General features: G+C 40.2%; 1 protein-coding gene across 16 annotated transcripts in view; it reads right to left on the bottom strand.

Moving 5' to 3' along the window:
- The window catches only part of CDC42BPA (CDC42 binding protein kinase alpha), a 336,405-nt gene that overhangs the window by 213,684 nt on the left and 103,033 nt on the right, over nt 1-19,688 (bottom strand). For all 16 annotated transcript variants that reach the window (XM_059145519.1, XM_059145527.1, XM_059145524.1 and 13 more), the window contains exons 3-4: nt 11,232-11,315; nt 4,893-4,988 (exon numbers count right to left, since the gene is read on the bottom strand). In XM_059145519.1, the coding sequence (XP_059001502.1) occupies nt 4,893-4,988; nt 11,232-11,315 (180 nt within the window). The remainder of the gene's footprint in view (nt 1-4,892; nt 4,989-11,231; nt 11,316-19,688) is intronic.

The raw sequence follows: 19,688 nt of genomic DNA, 5'->3' as shown, positions 1-19,688 counted from the left end.
GAGTTTATGATCCACCAACCGATCACGATCTGAAGTCTGAAGCCCGCTCTCATACTCTGCAAGTGTGTAAAGGATAGAAAGACAAGGAATGTAATGACACTGTTTGAACCCCTGAACCTGCCTGAAATCAGATAAGCTCCATGACTACTAAGTTGCACAGCACTTTAAGTACATTTTAGCTAAAGACAGCTTCTTAAGCTGTACCCCCAAATTAGAGATGCATATATATGTACATTACTCATCTAAAGGCAGTACTAAAAAATAAATGTAGTGTCGAGCTGAAACACAGTGAGAAAGATTAGCTCCAACTGAGAATTCTGGAGAAGACTTTTAGACAATTCTGGTATATTAGCTGGACTTCAACAGGCCGACTGAGAGGAATGGGCACTGGCATGAGAGGTAGCAGGGAGAACAGAAATAAAGGCGAAGAACAGAGGAGTACAGACAATGTCCAGGACTGGCGGTATTCCATTGAGGCTGAAATACAGGATTTGTGTGTAGGCACAATATTTCCAGTTTATTTTTCAAAAACCATTCTAATCTGTCTAACACGACTGAGAAACCATCTCCCTCCACCACGACCAATTCCCCTTTCGTTCATTTCCATGGTATAGAACCTGGACTCTCTTTCTTGCTCGACCATTCCCATTAGTTTCCTCCTTACTGGGTCCTCCAGTTCAGGCTTCTCTCGGTAAACTTTTCTCCCTGTACAAGCACCCATCAGTTATTCTCATTTACTACTAGCATTCACCGTTATCTACAAGAGGAGGCCAATTTTTCCTGTAAGGACCAGATAGTAAACACTTCAAGCGTGGATGGCCCAGAAGAAAAAGCCAGATATACAATAAGATAGAAAACAAATTTCCACAGATTTTATTGGCAAAAGTAAAAATAAAATAATAAGTGAGTGTGAGTTTTATAATACAAGTGTATTAACAGAAAAATGTAATTCTTTTTGTGGGGTAGGAGAGTACGACCGTTGGCTTCATTGGGGCTCAAAGTCAGTGTTCCCCATCATCAGAATCCACGGTAATGTTCCACTGCAAGTGCTGACCTGAAATGAGTGTCAGCACTTATGTGTTTCATGTGAAAATGTCTTCTGCAATGATGGCTACTGGTATCAATTCGTGAGCATTTAATTTTAATAGAGCACGTTCCTTACTTGGAAGGCGTCTAGAGAATGCTATTCGATTTTTCTCCTGATACTTGTGTTCAGTGCATGTTGATACACTGCAGATTCGTCACTTGTAACTAAAGGTTAGGTGGAAGGTCACACCTGCCGGTAACTGGGTTTTTGAACTATAGACACTTCCTTAGCACATGCATCAAATCCCAGAAACTGCTGCTAACTGTAGTGTGAGCTCAAAAGGTCTATGTGCTGCAAATCTGTGTGGAAATAGAGATCTCATTTCTTTTTACTTTTGATGGCATGAGAATTAGATAAAGCAATTTGACATGACTTGCAATTCCAACAATGTTCGCTGACAAAATGACTTCGCCAGAGTGTAAGTTTTGGATGTAAGTGCTGTTTTGTCTTACAATTTTAGGCAAAACTTATTTTTAAAACATACCAAGTCTACAGGAAAAGCTAATTTCAAAGCTATTGAATATTTTATACTAATGGGTGAGGGTGAGGTTTTTTGTTCAGAAATGTTTCGATCTTGGCCCTCTGCAACAAAATGTTGACACTGCAAAAGCACTGAATGGCTGAGCAAAGAGCAAGTGAAGACATTCAGCTTTGGTTTCTGATGAAAATTCATGGATATGGTAACACTCGTTTCCGTAAGACTGAATGAAGTCCACCAGTGATATTCCTGGTTCAGTAACAAATGATGGATTCAAGTGTTTGCTGCAAACTACCTGCTGATTAAGGAGACAATGAATATCCATGGGCTCTGGGCCCTTGATATTTTTACATAACTTGTAAGTCTGTCTGATGAAGCCCCTTCCTACTCCACACCCACTTTCACCACTCTCTCTTATAATACGTATTAGCAAATCCCAAGGCAGGTTGTAGCAACTTAGGGTTTCCTCAACGTCTCTGAAAATACGATTGGCTGTAATTGTCCCACACCAAGTATTAGCAAAGGCTGATTCCTCAGGACCACAAATTCAGCACGCCTCCTCAGGTCACAACAAAAGAGCAGGACCTGTAACCTCTTCTACCTCAAGAGCCAAAAGCGACTGCTCAGAATCACTTCCTGGTTTTCAGAACAACCGCTCATGCTCCCAACACTCCCCATTCTTGAAGCAACCATTCCCCCAAAAGGCGAATACTGTGAGACAAGTTTATTTTCTGTGAACATGTTCCTTTGGCTGCAGCAGTCAAACGTGACTGAATTCACTCACTGCTGGTACATGGTCTTCCTGCCTGGCTAACAAACGAGCCACTCAGAAGCTCACTAGAGCTCATTTTGGTTTTTGTGAAGAAGTTCTGCAGTGAAAAGATACTGTTTTGTATTTTTTACTTTCCTGACTGCTGCCTTCCTGAGAGCTGGGAAGGCACCACGGACGCTGGCCGGTCCAGCAGGCCCGCTGTGGTGCGGCAGCCCGGGCACACCAGGCTGGCATTTAACTTGTTAACAGTATCGCCCGCACTGCGCTGGAACTGCAAAGCGGACTCGGTGACGTCTGCATGTGCGCTATTAATGACATGAATAATAAAATGTCACAGGATCGTAAGACGTACGCCATCAGAAATGCTATCAAGTTGTTAACTGTCACTGAAATTTGTAGGCCGCTGAGCCCACTGAGAATAACACACACATGCAGTGTCTGCGTGTCACGGGGCCAGCTGCTGTCACATGAGGCCAACTCTGCCATCATCGTGCAAAAGCAGCCACTGACAAGGTACACATCAGCAAGAACAGCTTTGTCCCAACAGAATTTTATGGACACTGAAGTCTGAATTTTATAACACATGTCACAAAATATTTTTTTTTTCAAATATGTGAAAATTCTTAGCTGGGTTGTACAAAAATAGGTGGTGAGCCAAATTTGCACTGCAGGCCATAGGTGGCTGATCCAGAAAATAAGGACTGCCTAGGCGATGCAATGCTGTTTACCCTCAGGAGCCCTAACCCCCTCCGTGGGTCACATGACAACTCAAACCCAAAGCACATCAAATTAAACCCATCACCCTCCCTCTGCTCTATATTTTCCCTTCCCAAATATATTTTCCAATTCAATTCATCCATTGCTAAGCACCGAATCCCCCAAGTCAGACGCTGGAAAACTCCGATTCACCCACTCTCTCCCCTGAGGCCCTCCTCGAACTCAGAATTGGTCCAAACTCCTCAGCGCACCGCCCTACAGTTCTGGAAGCGCCATTCTGTACTCCTGACGCTTTTGCCGTTTTGCCGCTGTGATCACACTGGCTTCCTCTTGTCCCTCAAACACCCCTCTTGTCCCTTGCCGCCACAACTCCGCAAGGTCCTAAAACAGCCGTTTCACACTTGGCTCTGTGAGGGACACCTGAGTGAGCATGACAGAAGGCAGAAAGAAGACGCTAAGAGACCAGCCGCTCCATTTCTCTACGCTTCACTGTCAAGGCTTACAGATAGAAAGTCATTCTAAAAAATACCCAAGAGTTCCATGACCCAAAAAACCCCACTGTTTTGAGAAACATGGCTGTGAAAGTCTCATTTCTTTACCGTTAACACGTAAGGTGCTATATGATGGGACTCTCTCAACTCTCCATCCCCATCTCCAAGCCCCTTATTTGACCCTCCATCGGTGTGAACAAAACAAGCTTCAATCTCCACACTTTGGCTCACCAAGCCCTCTCTGCCACTTCTCCCTTCTTGCTTTAGCTAATTTGTATTTGTCTTATAATAGTCCTCGTTTGAATAAATGTTATACTTTCTTCATCTGAAATAATCTGAGAATAATATTTGCCTGATTTGGGATTTATTGTCTGGAACAGTAAGAAGAGAGATCCTTTGTCTTTCTTACTCCTGAATCTCCAGAATCTAGAAAACAGTGCCTAGCCGATGGCACATATCCAATAAACAGCTATCACATGAGTAAGAAATCTTATTAATTTTTTTTTAAAGATTTTGAGAGAGAGAAAGCATGAGTGGGGGGTGGGAAAGACTAGCAGAGGGAAAGGGAGAAGCAGACTCTCCACTGAGCAAGGAGCCCTGCAGCACAGGGCTCGATCCCAGGACCCCAAGATCACAACCATGAGCCGAAGGCAGACGCTTAACCAACCGAGTCACCGAAGTCCCCCTATCTTACCAATTTTATAACCCGATACACAGTATTGTATCTGGCACACAGCAGGAATTCAACACACGTATGCTAAAAAACCATGAAATGAAAATTCAGGCTCGAAGATGAAGAGCCTTGAACAGTAGGCCCAGTGATGGTGAGTTCCACCTTCATTTCCTGTTCCTTTCTTTTTACCCCTTCAATCTTCAATTAGTGGCACTTCTCGGATTTCGATTTTCCTCTGACCTTGTTCCCAGCTTCTTCCATCACGTGGTTCATAATGTCCATAGAAAATCAGACGCAGCCTCAATTTTACATGTGGCTCTCTACTTCAAGCAGCACATGGCCACTTTGAAAAATATGTAAATCCAGCAGTGATAGACTATTACAAATAAAATATATTGGGAAAACCATGAAAAGAAAAATCCTGAGCACCTCTTACAGAATTTAAATGTCTGGATTTAGTTTGGACTTGCTTATTAAAAAGCATAAAAAATTCTAGTAGGAAGCTATCAAATTATCCAGGGCTGGGGGACATATTAAATACACAATTTATACGCTGTGAAATTCAGTGGTTTTCTAAATAAAAATTACATTTAAAAATGCTTAAAAGAGCATAATGCTAAATTCTGCCAATAAAAATTTAATAAGAATGTAGAAACATAAAAAATGATTCTTACTAAGTTATTGTCATCCTGGAAAGCATAATGCAGAGTTGTAATCCATTTATTATCTCCATTCACTAATACATCCCTTTCTTCACGAAAACATGCTGTCTGAAAAGGAAAAACAAAGATGTTTTTTAATCAGAGGACACTTTATATATATATATATATGTATATATCTATTATGCAAACAATGGCTTAATGTGTTTATTATACTTTCAGTTCTAGAAAAGGAAAATGTTTATTATACTTCCTGTCCTGGAAAAGGAATATGTTTATTATACTTCCCGTCCTAGAAAAGGAATACATCCTTTTAGTTGAAAAGTCTGATATGACTTTTCAACTAGTCAAGCACCCACAGAAAGTGGACAATGGGAATAGTACACTTGAAAACATTTTATATTAAAAAATACTGCTATTAACTAGTTAAAAAAAAAAAAGAAAAACAGAAAAAAAGCATGCATGCATTTAATGACCACAGTCCAACCTACCATTTAGATAATATAAACATTAACATTTTGCTATCTCTAGTTCTGTTCTTTTTATTTTTAAGAAATAAAATAGAAGTAAATTGTAGTCTTCCTCTTCCTTATACATTTCCCTATCTCCTCCTGGTAAAGTGAATACTCCTAGGGCATACTAGGCTCTTCCCTTCATGTGCTTTGATCACACATGTATGTGTCCAAAACACCACAACTGTTTTACATTTTGAAAGTTTACATGAATGTTACAATTTTATCTACCCTGTTGCAATTTGATTAGTTCTTACTCGGTGATGGCTGTTTTCAACTGCTATGGCATTTGCTTGTCTGAATATACCAGAATTTATGTACACAAACCAACAAGGAAAACATAGGTTACTTCCAATCTTGTTTTTATGATGTTGCAATGAATGTATTTGTACAAATGTACAAGAGCCTCTCCAGGGCATATACTTAGAAGTTGAAATGCTAGCTATAAGCACTTTCCACTTGACTGGACATAGCCAACTTTGTCTCCTGCGTACGGATCACTGTCCTCACCCCACTAGAGAAATCTCCCTCACCCGGCCCCACATCCTCAACTGCATTTGGCACTACTGGACTCTTAAATGTGTCAATACGACGGGTGTAAAACCACACCTCAATGTTTTTTTCATCAACATATTCCCAATTCTCCATAGAGATAAACAGCTCCACGCATGCTTACAGGACATCTGAATTTTGTCTCTGAATTGTTCGCTCCCTATGTCCATTTTCTCTAATGAACTGTCTTTTCCTTTTTGATTTGTAAAAGTTTTAATTTATTCTGAGACCATATTTTCACTATTACAAAGGTACATCCAGAGATACTTAGAAATATGTGGCTAAAAAAATACTAATTTTATACAATACATTATAATCTGTAATCTTGAAAGTTTTAACTTAAAAATCTACTACGTCAGCAAGTTCAAGAAGAACTGAAAGGTAAAGTGAAACCCAAGTCTCCTAAGTCATACCCTATACTCACACGGTCTTGTGTGTCCAGAAGTCACCATCAATAACTGCAAAGTATCTTCTCAGAAAATTGGGTCTCTGTAAGCATGTTCTGTAAGCATGTGCGTGCACATGCACACACACAATATTCGTGTGGTACCCCATTTCCCCTCGTTTTTCTTTTCTTTATACAAATCAGATCACAGTGCTCTGTAACGTGTTTTTTTTTCAAGTAATGATATACTGAACAGTTTGCCACACCAGTAGAGACTCACCTACTACCTAATTCTTAACGGCTGCACCATGTCCATGCACGCTGAAAAGCCATCACCCAGTATTCGATTGACAGGCAGGGAGGGCTTAGTTACTTATTTGCCATAAAACAAACTCAATAACCAAGATATACAAAACAATTAACATTAACATCCCCTAATTAGGCAGCTTAATTTTTTCCATGTATTCCCATAAATTTTATTTGATCAAATGAAGCTTCCAAAGTCATGCATGGAATAGCACCAGAGAAAAATTTAAAAACAATTAAACCTTAAACCAAATAAATGGGCAGGTTGACCTGACAATTCGATTATTAAAATCAACATCATTATGCTTTGGTTCACTTTTACAGTAAAAGAGAACCGCTTGACACACTCACTGCTAAGTTGTGTTTTAGAATTTAAGTGACCTACGATTTTCATTTGCTGCTAATGGTTCTGAGTAAAGATGGTCAGAGCCAAAAAGACTCTTTGCTCCTGACTATCTTATTATGACAGCTTTCTGGAATCTCACAGACATTCCAGCTAAATTCTAGTAAACGTCTGATTAGGGACTCCAAAGTCAACAAAGCTCTAAAGACATTTTGTCAACAGATTAAACATTAGTACATTCTCATCTATTCCAAACTGTTTCAGTGACAAAATAAATTTAAAAATATATATATATGTAAACTGTGACCTAAAACTTCAAACACATACAAGAGAAAAGAATACAACCCCCTCCTCCCTACAACATCCTCATCAACCAACTTCAACAATGATGTTACTGTTCAATCCTGCTTCATCAACACCCCCTCCCCTTCAACCCGTCCAACTCCTGTCCAGCACCTTTCACATACCACCCTCCCATGCATAAGAATACACATGTGTACACGTACAAGGTTTTTTCTGAAGCAAATCCTAGACATCATATGACTCTATTCATAAGTACTTAGGTGTTAAACTATCCCTATTAATGCCTCAGATACTGAGTTCAGATGTAAAGCATTGTGTCCTTTTCTGCTTCAATAGGTCACATTGTCCTCAGTCATCAGAACCGGGGATGTGGGGGTAACGACAATCTACTGTAAAGAGGCTGCTACACATCCTACAAAGTACAGGACAGACCCCACAAGGGTCCACAAGGAATCATCTGGCCCCAAATGTCACAAGTGCCACTGCTGAGAAACCCTGTTTCAGATCGATATTAACCAAACCATGATGCACGTGCACAAGGTTCATCACTCCATGTAGATAAAGGCTATAATAACGTCTACTTATACCTTTAAGAAAAAAAAACTAAACAATTTTTTTATTACCATATAATGTATTATTTGTTTCAGGGGTACAGGTCTGTGAATCATCAGTCTTACACAATTCACAGCACTCACCATAGAACATATCCTCCCCAATGTCCACCACCCAGTTACCCCATCCCCCCACCACCTCCCCTCTAGCAACCGTCAACTTGTTTCCTGAGTTTAAGAGTCGCTTATGGTTTGTCTTCCTCTCTGCTTTCATCTTGTTTCATTTTTCCCTCCCTTCCCTTATGATCCTCTGTCTTGTTTCTCAAATTCCTCCTATCAGTGAGATCATATAACTTGTTTTTCTCTGACTAACTCATTTCATTTGGCATAACACCTCTAGTTCCATCCACATTGCTGCAAATGCAAGATTTCATTTCTTTTGATGGCTGCAATATATATATATATATCACATCTTCTTTATCTATTCATCTGTTAATGGACACCTAGGCTTTTTCCTGAGTTTAGCTATTGTGGACATTGCTGCTATAAACATTCAGATGCACGTGCCCCTTCAGATCACTACATTTGTATCTTTAGGGTAAATACCCAGTAGTGCAATTGCTGGCTCATAGGGTAGCTCTATTTTCAACGTTTTAAGGAATCTCCATGCTGTTTTCCAGAGTGACTGCACCAGCTTGCATTCCCACCAACAGTGCAGGAGGGTTCCCCTTTTAAACCATTTTTTAATATCCTCCTGTTAAAAACAGAGTATCTAAATAGATGAAAATGTAATAAATATGTATGAGGGGTTACTGGAGGTCATAGAGCTTCTTCAGATGCTGTCACAGATCAGGAGAAGGGAAGGGACTGCTGACGCACTGACAGAGTTTGTGAATGATAAACGGGCAGTGACAGCGACCTCTGTACCCATAAAGTTAGTTAGCAAAACTAAGCCGCCCAGGTACAGAAAGAGAGAGGGTATCTCGCTACCTTCCAATGATGCATGTCTCACTAATCATTTATTTGTGATATATCTTAAATGGAAATAAATGCAGCCAACAGGTCAGGGGTAGATCTTTGAGAAAGTATTTAAAGCATCGGGGTGCCTGGGTGGCTCAGTGGGTTAAGCCGCTGCCTTTGGCTCAGGTCATGATCTCAGGGTCCTGGGATCGAGTCCCACATCGGGCTTTCTGCTCAACAGGGAGCCTGCTTCCCCCTCTCTCTCTGCCTGCCTCTCTGCCTACTTGTGATCTCTGTCTGTCAAATAAATAAATAAAATCTTTAAAAAAAAAAAAAGTATTTAAAGCATCAACAATGCATAGGTCAAAAATCAAGACATTTCGCTGCTTAACTGTAAGTTATTAAACATCACTGATAGGCTCAGTTTTCCAAAGCTGGATAAGTCATGGCCAGAATTTAAACATATGTTTAAAAAAATTCTATTCTATTTAAAACCCTATTTAAACATGTGTTTAAAAAAGGACTTGATAACTAAAGCACAGAAATACAATTCCACTCTACTTCAAAATGAAGCTCTATGCAAAAATTTCAGTGTCGAATTTCTTCCTAAAAGAGGAAAGTTTTAAGCAGTTTTTTTAAATTTAATTTAATTTTATTTGTGTGTGTTTCAAAAATCATTGTTTATGTACCTCACCCAGTGTTCCGTGCAATACATGCACTCCTTCAGGTAGTTTAAGGAGAGCTCCTTTTAAATACTGAACCAGCTTTGTGTCCCTGAAGTAAAACCCACTCAGTCATGTTGTACCCACAAGTCTTTTTACACACTGCTGAATTCTATTTGCTAACATGTTGTTAAGTTTATTTGTATCATGCTCATGAGGCACTCTGGCCTTTAATTTTCTCTGTATGGTCCCTGTCAGGTTTTCAGGTTTTCTATGGGAATAATACAGGCTTCACAGAATGAGTGTTGCTTCTCAGGCCCCAAAGTCCACCTCCTCCTCTCTGCCTTGCAGAATCTCCTTAAATTTGTTTTCTATATAATGTCCAGGGTCTTTAAAACTGTTCTTAATGGGAGGGATAGGAAGAAATACATTTATTCTATCTCATCCCAGAAAGGGAATATATATACTAATGTTAATTCAACAAAATAATTTAATTTCCAATTCCTTGTTTTATCTCCAATTTTGCCACTTCTTCTATAATGAAAGCTAACCCAGTGATCCTTCCTTTTTCTTCTAATTCTCCAGAACATACCAACTTCATAGAAAACAGTGCAAACTTTAACTCAATTTTTAAAACTTCTAATGCTGAAACACTAAATGGACTACAATTATGATTTCCATGAAACAATTAGAACAGATTTATTTACTCTTTCTTACTAATAAGACTTGTTGCTCCAGCTGCTGACAACGCTGTCAGCTCCCTCACGGTCTGCCTCAGTTGCAGAAGCTCTACAATCCCAAGGCCATGTCCTGCAGGAGGTGGCCCGGAGTCAAAGAAAGATTTCGAAGAGCTAATTTCTTCTTAGAGAGATCTTCCGAACCTCCAGAGCTACTGTTGAGCCTATGCAACAGTCTTATCCTCCTACAAGTTCAAATACTAAAATACTTCCACCCTGAGGCCCCTGAGTGCCCTACCCCATCTGGCCACTCACCATGATCTCCCATGGCAGGAGATCCCCAGAATCCCCCCAAATCTATGTGTAATGTCAGTTCCAACCAGACCATACCAGCTATGCCTATTTGTGATCTCTGTCAAATAAATAAATCTTTAAAAAAAAAAAAAAAAGAGAGAGAGAGAGAAAGAGAGACTTCTTTTTTTTATTTTATTTTATTTATTTATTTGACAGAGAGAGATCACAAGTAGACAGAGAGGCAGGCAGAGAGAGAAAGAGGAGGAAGCAGGCTCCTTGCTGAGAAGAGAGCCCAATGCGGGGCTCGATCCCAGGACCCTGAGATCATGACCTGAGCCGAAGGCAGAGGCCCAACCCACTGAGCCACCCAGGTGCCCGAGAGAGAGACTTCTTAAAGGGCACATTCAAAATTCCTGCTGACTTCCACTTTGAGCACAACATAGATATATATGGAATAATATAAACGAGTTATGTCAAGTTGGAAATCCATTATTGCAAAATTTCTTCCTATAAAATAAACTGGTTTCCATACCTCCTTTTCACATAAATATACAAGCCCCACATCCAGCGTTCAGGCAATATGAGCTAAATGTCAGGAAGTATAACTTTATTTTTTTATGAATTAAAACTTTTAGCATCATTATATCACAATTGTAAATTGTGGAACTTGTCTTAGGTCTTAAAAATAATGCCACCAAAGGTACAATGTTACTAAATGATATTTAAGGATCTATTGGCTTTATAATTTTATAGATCTCTAAAATTATTTCTGAAACATTATTTAAATATTCCAATAATTAGGATCTTACCTCAGCTCTTTTCAGCATTTCCCATTTGTTTAATATTTTCATGGCAAATACCTTATCTGCATTTTTTAGTTTCACTACAGCAACCTAGAAAAAGAAATACAACTTTTAATATATGACAATGTAACAAATAAAACTTTTTTCAGTCATCCATTTTTCTTTTTCCTCTCTGTAAGAAAATAAATACCAACATTATCAATGATTTCCATACAGTTCATACTCTAAGATCCGAAATCAAAATAATATTGTCAGTTGAAAAAGTTACATTAGTAAACATGTGCCAAATAAATACATGTATTTTTTAACTCTGTATCAAGTGATTGTATATTATACATTCCTTTTCAAGTTCTCTGCTCTGGAATTTAAACTCAACATCTACTATCACTAGGAAATTGACTAAAATGTACAACACTGAAATAAACTAGAGCTTAGTGAATACCACGTGCCAAATTCCAACACAATGCTATAAGGGAAGGCAGCTGCCAAAACAAATAAGTTTCATGGGAATCAAATAATATAAAATAAACTGAAAATGATATTATTTTTCACACCACATATTCTTACCCACTGTACAACAACCCCCATCTCTCTCTCTCTTACACACACACACACACTCACTCACACACACAAACCACTCCTGAAGATCAGGTTAAGGCTAACAGTTCAACAAATTGTAGACTTCACACATTCTTTCCAACACTAAAAGGAACAAGTATTTTTTGTATTTTGAATTTTAGTTAGGGATCAAAAAACTGACAAATAAAAATAAATAAGCCTCAACAAACTGATTCCATTGCTGTTTCTACCTCTCTGCTTCGGTGTGACTAGCTAATCTCAGAGGAACCTTCCAGCTCACAGGGGACACTGCAGGGCTGTGAAGGCACAGCAGAGCGGGAGACTAAGCTTGTTTCCAGTTCCTGGGGGCTGGGAAGAGGAGGACAAGTGCTACCTTAACATGAAGAAGGAGAGGACAAACTATACACAGCATGTCTTCAAATAGTTCAAAGGGCTATTGCCTAGGACAGAGAATAGGTTTAACTCAAGTATCAAAAATTTTAAAATCTTAATGGCAGATGTACATTTTAGGCGCATTTAATGAATTTATATTTGGGTTAGACTGCAATAAAAGTAATATGATCATATAATTAAAATCACTGTATATAAAATAGAATATTTCTTGATAATCCTCATAAACGGTTATAATGACTTGTGATTATAATTTTTTATCAGTTAAAATGGTGGGAAAGAGGAATAGCTCGATTTCAAGTGCAATCACTTTAGTCTTCACTCATTTCTGGTCCTATCTGCAGAAATGATGGATCGGTTAAACTGTTCTCCCAGTGGGTTCATGGGTTAAAGAAAGGGGGCTGTCTATGACACAGAAACAACCTGAATTCCATCAACAAATGAATAAATAAAATGTGGCACACATATACAATGGGATATTATTCAGCCATAAAAAAAGGGAATCCTGTTTTTATGACAACATGGATGAATCTGGAAAATTTTAAAATCTTAACAGCAAATGTACATATTAGGAGCATTTAGTAATTTTATATTTGGATCAGATTGCAATAAAGGTAGTAAGATCATATAATTAAGATCACTGTGTAATACTATGTAAACTAGAATATGCTAAGTGAAATAAGCCAGACATAGAAAAACAACTACTGTATGATTTCATTTATATGTGGAATCTAGAAGAGTCCAAGTAATAAAATCAGAGAATAGAATGAGGGTTGCCAGGGGATAGAGGAGATGGGGAGATGTTGGTCAAAGTGTACAAAGCTCCAGTTGTAAGATGAATATGTTCTGGTGGCGTGATATACAGCACGGTGGCTATAGTTAGCAGTCTTGTACTGTATACTTGAAAGTTGCTTAGAGAAAAGATCTTAAATGTTCTCACAAATTAAAAAAAATAAAACACAAAAAACCTAAGTGAGGTGATAGTAACTTACTATGGTAATCATCTTACAATATACACATGTTTGAAATCATCACTTGGTACACGTTAAACCTCCACAATGTTATACGTCAATTATATCCCCAAAAAGATGGGGGAAGAAAATGGGGGCTGTCATCAAGAGCCAAACCTCTGAAAGGCTAGAAACACAAGTTTAGCTGCTCTTTAGACTCACACTGTACGTTGAGAGTACAGACAGACAACAGGAGCTCTGAGCTTAACACACTTATATTCAGGACATCTATCTATTGCTTAAGCCGTCCTTATTCTGATTTAGGGAAGAATGGCTGAAAGACTCTAAGACTTAAGATTTCCCCTCCTCGGGTCCTTATGAGAAAGACTACTCCTAGCTGTGAGTCTCACCAGCTCTCTGCACTTGAGGATGTAAGGCTCTGATGATACCTGGTGGGAGTCATAGTAGTAGTACCCAGCAGCACACACTAAGTGTGCTCTCTACACCGGACACTCTTTTGAGACTTCTATGCAGGTCCCACAATCCCTTACCTGCAATGCTAAAGCCAGAAGGTTTTCACAATTCATTTGACAGCAGGTACTGACATTGGGCTAATTGTAGTTTTTTTGGGGGGGGGAGGTTTGTTTTTAAATCTCATTTAGTGTAAAGACAAGCATGCTTCGTTGTAGAAACACCAATGCACCTGCTCCAAACCCCAACGGGAGTCCTTCATAAAACAGAGCATGTGTACTAAATCACCTTTCTAAAATCTAAACAATACTGGAACCAAAACCACCTCTGGTCTATAGCACAGTGCGGGGAATGAGCATGTCCTAAAGACTCAGACGCTGAGCTAGCACGTACCGCCATGCTAGCCGTAGGATAGCGGAAACTGCATGCCCTCGGCAGCCAGACCACCCAGGTTTTAATCCCAGCTCTGCCATTAGCGGTATAGCTCTGGGCAAATAATGCAACCTTTCAAAATTTCAGTTTTCTCATCAATGTAACAGTCTTACTAATAGTAATCATCTTATATAACTGTCACAAAGATGAAAATAATTCATACAAGTAGAAAGTGCTTACTACTTAGCAGTGTCCAATAACCCCAGGTACTATTAGCTAGTAAATAAGCACATTGTAGCCCAATCTCTTAACCTTCCGTTTGCCCTACCCCCCAGCACACAGCATACATTACATATTCCAATTTATTCAATTCTTTTAACTGTGAAATGGGAAACTCTGACCTCTTCAACTTCTAATAACTTGGTACCCTGATACATAGAAATATAGTTAGGAATATCCTCAAGTGGAAATATATACAAATAAAAATGAAGCCACAACATTTATTCAAGAGTGGTGGTTTCCAACAGTAACATATTGGGAATAACTTAAATATTCTGAAAGATGAGATTTAGTAAATATGTCACAAAACAGAAAATTAATCATATTTTTAAAAATATTGTTAAGGGGGGCGCCTGGGTGGCTCAGTGGGTTAAAGCCTCTGCCTTCGGCTCAGGTCATGATCCCAGGGTCCTAGGATCGAGCCCCGCATCGGGCTCCCTACTCAGCAGAGAGCCTGCTTCCCCCCTCTCTCTCTCTGCCTGCCTCTCTGCCTCCTTGTGATCTCTGTCTGTCAAATAAATAAATAAAATCTTTTTAAAAAAAAATATTGTTAAGGAACACTATTTAATAAGCAAAAATGCAGAATGTCTCACTGGTAAGAAGTTTATTAATGTTTGCATATGGACTATTTTTTTCTGTATATACACAAAATACATACCTATGCCAGATGAATACAGAGAAAGGTAGGCACCAAAATGTTGAAAGATCAGGAATTTCTCGGTGAGATGATTTCTCGTCCCTTTCCTGTATTTTCTGTGTGGACCAGGCACAATCTGAAGCATGGAATGGGATCATGTGACATACCACACCTCACCGTGGTCAGGAAGTGACCGCCAATTACTTGGGTGCTTAGTGTGGCTGGTGGGGGCCATGCTGCACACATGTGGTCATCAGAGTTCCACAATGTCGCACCGTGAAAACCGTTCTCCACACTACCTATGACAGGTTCATGAGCTGCCTTCAGCCTTCTCTGGAATGTGGTGGGATGTAATGAAATTTTTAAATGTCAGTTCAGGAAATATTCTTGAATGCCTAAGTTGATGACATAGTAAGACAAGACCATGAAGCTGATGAAATGCTAAAGTAAAATAAAACTCATCTTGCTTTTCTCCTCTAACACTACAGATCATTTTCGTGTTTGTGGCAGTAGAAGGAAAAACTCAGAAAAAAAGGCTCCTCCCAGGACTGTAACTTAAGGTTCTAGATTCTCAAGAACCACATTAACTGATATACAAGAGGTCATGTATGTTAAAATGACCTTTCTTACTTAATTTGATCAAAAGAAATAGTACTCTTGGTATGGACTGGAAGACCACAAATTTAACACAAAACAAAGATGTAGTTTTTAAAAAATGCCAAACATAGACATGCCTGTTTAAAGGCTTCATACTGAAAGAACTATAATGTTGGAAAAACTGCCAACATGACAGGAAGAAGTCAGTAAGTAACACACATCAACGAATGAGTTCTTACACACAGTTTAAGGGTCTGCACTTACAGATACAACACATAACAGAGGATTTATCCCACTGTATTAAATAGAATTTCAATCTCCAATAACAGTTCCCACATGCAGTTCTCAAATCTAGTCTACACTCAGCACATCCAGAATTCACTGTACCTTCTCTGGCCCATTCCAACAAACCTGCCTTTGCATCCAGCCTGGATGGCCCTACCGGCCCCTCCACTTCTGCCCTTAACCCCCAGGATCTATTCTCAACCTTGGCAGTCCTAGCAATCCCATTTCGACATATCTCAGTTGGTGACGCTCCTCTGCTCCAAACCTCCCACCCTCTCCAAGTAAAAGTCAACCTGCTATAACTTACAAGGCCAACATATTCTGGTCTTCTGACCTTCCAGATCTCGTATGCTCTCTCCTCCTAGCTCACTCCGCTCCAAACACACTGCTCACCTGGTTCAATCCCAACCCAGGGCCTTTGCACTTATTCCCAGGTCTCGAGTAGTCTCCCCCAGTAAAACCACATGATCTGCTCTCTCAAACTCCCCCAGTAAAATCACATGATCTCTTCTCTCAAACTGAACTGAGAAGAGTTCCTTCCTGAACAGTCACTACTCTGCCACACGTTCTATACCATCTCCCGCTTCCTCTTCCCCTTTGCTCTTATTATTTAACAAACAATTAAGGCATCAATATTATCAGCTTCAAGTACACTACTAAACTGATACTGAAACTCGAGTTAAACAAGGTATTATGGGGCACCTGGTTGGCTCAGTTGGTTAAGCATCCAACTCTTGGTTTCAGCTCAAGTCATGATCCCAGGGTTGTGGGACCAAGCCCCAAGTCAGGCTCCACGTTCGGCGGGAGTCTGCTTGAGACTCTCTCTCCTGCTGCCCCTCCCTTGGTTCATGCTTTGGCTCTCTAAAATAAATAAATAAATATTTTAAAAAACACAAGCCATTATGGTAAGACACACATTCGTGGGATTTATTTATTTATTTGACACAGAGAGAGAGAGACAGTGAGAGAGGGAACACAAGCAGGGGGAGTGGGAGAGGAAGAAGCAGGCTTCCCGATAAGCAGAAAGTTCAATGCAGGGCTCGATCCCAAGACTCTTAAATCAGGACCTCAGACCTCAGTCAAAGGCAGCGGCCAACAACTGAGCCACCCAGGTGCCCTAACAATTGTGTGTTTTAAGATTAAGTGTGTCTGGGATTATTCTATCCCATGCTGCTCTCTTAATGACATGTGTGGCTTTTAAAGTCTCACTTCACAACTTCGTCTTTATCTCCTTTCTTTAAAAATCTCCAATGTATAATGTCTACCATCATTTATTATTACTACTAATGATAAAATCACAAGAACAAGCCTCATGTACAGAACACGTGCTCTGTGCCTGGCACTGGGCTGAGCTCCCACACCGCCCTCCAGGCAGCCCCACATCACTCACTCCCCGGTGACAGCTAGTGCCCTTTACTACTGTAAGTACTAAACCTTCTACAGGCCCTAAAGAGATCTCCCACTCATCACCCCATCATCTTGACACCTTTTGACATGTTAACGGTCATCCCTGTTAATATGCATGGAAATCAGTCTGCTTGTTGTTTATAATGCTCTGTCAGTGACAGGTTTGTGTTCAAATATTTACTGGGGGGGGAAAATAGTCTCTTTAACAAGCAAACTAAAAACACTACAAAGATTTCACTGAACAGTTGGAGGTATCCTTTCCTTGGAGACACAATTTATACATACAGTAGCAACCATCAGAACATTTAAAAACTGGGCCAGGACGGGCATCGACCCCTCAGAACAGACACAGGCTGCACAAACACAGCGTGCCCCGCACGGCATATGCCAGTGGACTGAGGACCAGCCCTGTGTGTGCGGGGCAGTCAAAGGTCAACCATGCAGGAGAACCTCATGCTGCCTTTACTCCCTCGAATCCCCAGAGAACCAGGGTACAAGAATGTTTACAGAAGAACGAACAGCTCAAAATAATTCTCCCTCAGACCCTAGGACTAGGCTATGCAGACACCGAAGGGCCTAGTTGTAGTACGTAGAGGAAGCAGGCTAATTAAAAGCTTTTTGACACCTGAAGCAGGGGTAGCAGGCCAAAGCAGCAAGCTCTCCCACCAAGCTCTGAAGCCCAGAAGCCTTGAAGCTGCCGGAGCAAGGCTGGAGCAGGCGGAAGCGGTGAGCCACCAGGAAGCTGTGGACACGCAACACCCAGGGCGTAAGTTAAAGGTTTTCCTGAAAGCAAAAAGGAAAACCCAGCGTTAAGTTAAGCAGTAACTGACAAGTGAGTTGTAGAGAGAAGGTTCTTAACTGGTAGAGCTGCTGATTTTTGATTAGGTCTCGGCTCATTTAGTGTTTCCCTTGATGTATGCATTTCTTGAAGGAGTTCCCTAACTTCTGCTTTTATTTTCATCATTTTTTTCTTTTAAGAAAAAGCATAATTGATAGAAATGCCGCTCCCATCAGATATCCAGGCCAGAGGTGAGCTAGAGGCATCTATAAACCTACTTACAAATTCCTGAGAGAAGACAAAATACCTTGGAAGACATAGCTACCTCTTAAGGGTTGTCTCTGCATTTTAGAATCTCTGGGTTGAGAAATACAGGGTGGAAAAGACTGCCAGAGAGTTTTTATCAGGAATGAATAACTATGCATTAAGAGCTCAGAATCCAGCAATACTACTTTTCTATTCAAAATTCAGTCTTAAAATAAATTACATGCAATCTGTTGCTTTTATTTACACATTTTACTGATACTCATATACTGCAAGAATAAAAAAAGAAAGGAAAGAAAGGTGCGGGGGGAAGAAACCTTCTCACACGAAATCTCAAATACCCTCAGTCGTGCGCTGGGGACTCTGACTTGACTCTGGAGATCTAACAGCAGAAGCCCAGGCCAGGCGGGACTTGCTCCCGGTCCCCACGGCCACGCTGCCATGTGTCCCGCACACGCCCCGGCCCTTCAACCCACCCAAGCAGCAGACCTGTAGGGCAAACATCCCTGGACTTGGCTATGGGCCTCACTTAACCCACTGTATAGGTATCAATAATACTCTAGTGCCCTATCCTTTCTTCCAGTCTTTTTTATGGAAAAAAATTATTTAAATATTTTTATTATTACTTTATTTCCTTCCATAGCTCAACCTGCACTGAGCCCTAAAATCTACCTTCAGTCCCACCACTAATTCTCTGTCCCTTTCCAATCTTCTAAAATGGCCTGTGCCACCTGTCCTATCTACTTGTCACCCCACAATTAAAGACCTGGGGACCTACTTCCTAGAAAGTAGATCCTTCGCATTCCCTCATACCATCTTTACATGTCTCTGTACTTCTACATATCCTCACTTCTTTTCATTTTTAACCCAGGGAAGAAATGTCCCCATGACTCTCAAGGCTAATGATACCACCTGAGATCTTGATCCCAGACCCTCTCCTTCCTTCTTACCCTTTTTCCATTAAAGATTTCTTTCTAGACTTCAAGCACCCCTTTCTTCCGCTTCCTGAATATCAATTGAGACCTTCTCTCACCCAAAAAACAAAAATTAAACAAAAAAACTGACCCACTACTACCCTCCCCTCAAGGAGCCGTTACTACATCCCTTTTCCATAACGCATCATTTCTCCATGAAGCACATTTTTAAGGAGTAGTATGCGCTTGCTCTTCCCACTTGCTCCTCATTTATTTGCTTCCCAGCCTCTTACAATCACTTACTTCCATCTAGTTTCTATTTCCCTCCACTCGACCAAAATTATTCTCTCAAAGATCCATAATGACTTAATTTCCAAATAAAATCTCTCATTCTCATTTCTCATCTGCTTCAAACCTTCTTCATCACCAAACACTGCTGACAATCAGTATACTCTCCTACTTTTCTTTGACTTGATAACTGTTCCCCAACGACCCCTACTCTGGCTTTTTAGATGCCCTCCCCCCTCCTGACTTGTGTAT

The sequence above is a fragment of the Mustela lutreola genome, chromosome 14 (assembly GCF_030435805.1).
Source record: "Mustela lutreola isolate mMusLut2 chromosome 14, mMusLut2.pri, whole genome shotgun sequence".
Taxonomy (NCBI): Eukaryota; Metazoa; Chordata; class Mammalia; order Carnivora; family Mustelidae; genus Mustela; species Mustela lutreola.
Note: the sequence above shows the minus strand (reverse complement) of the source record. Positions and strands in the feature narration are given on the sequence as shown.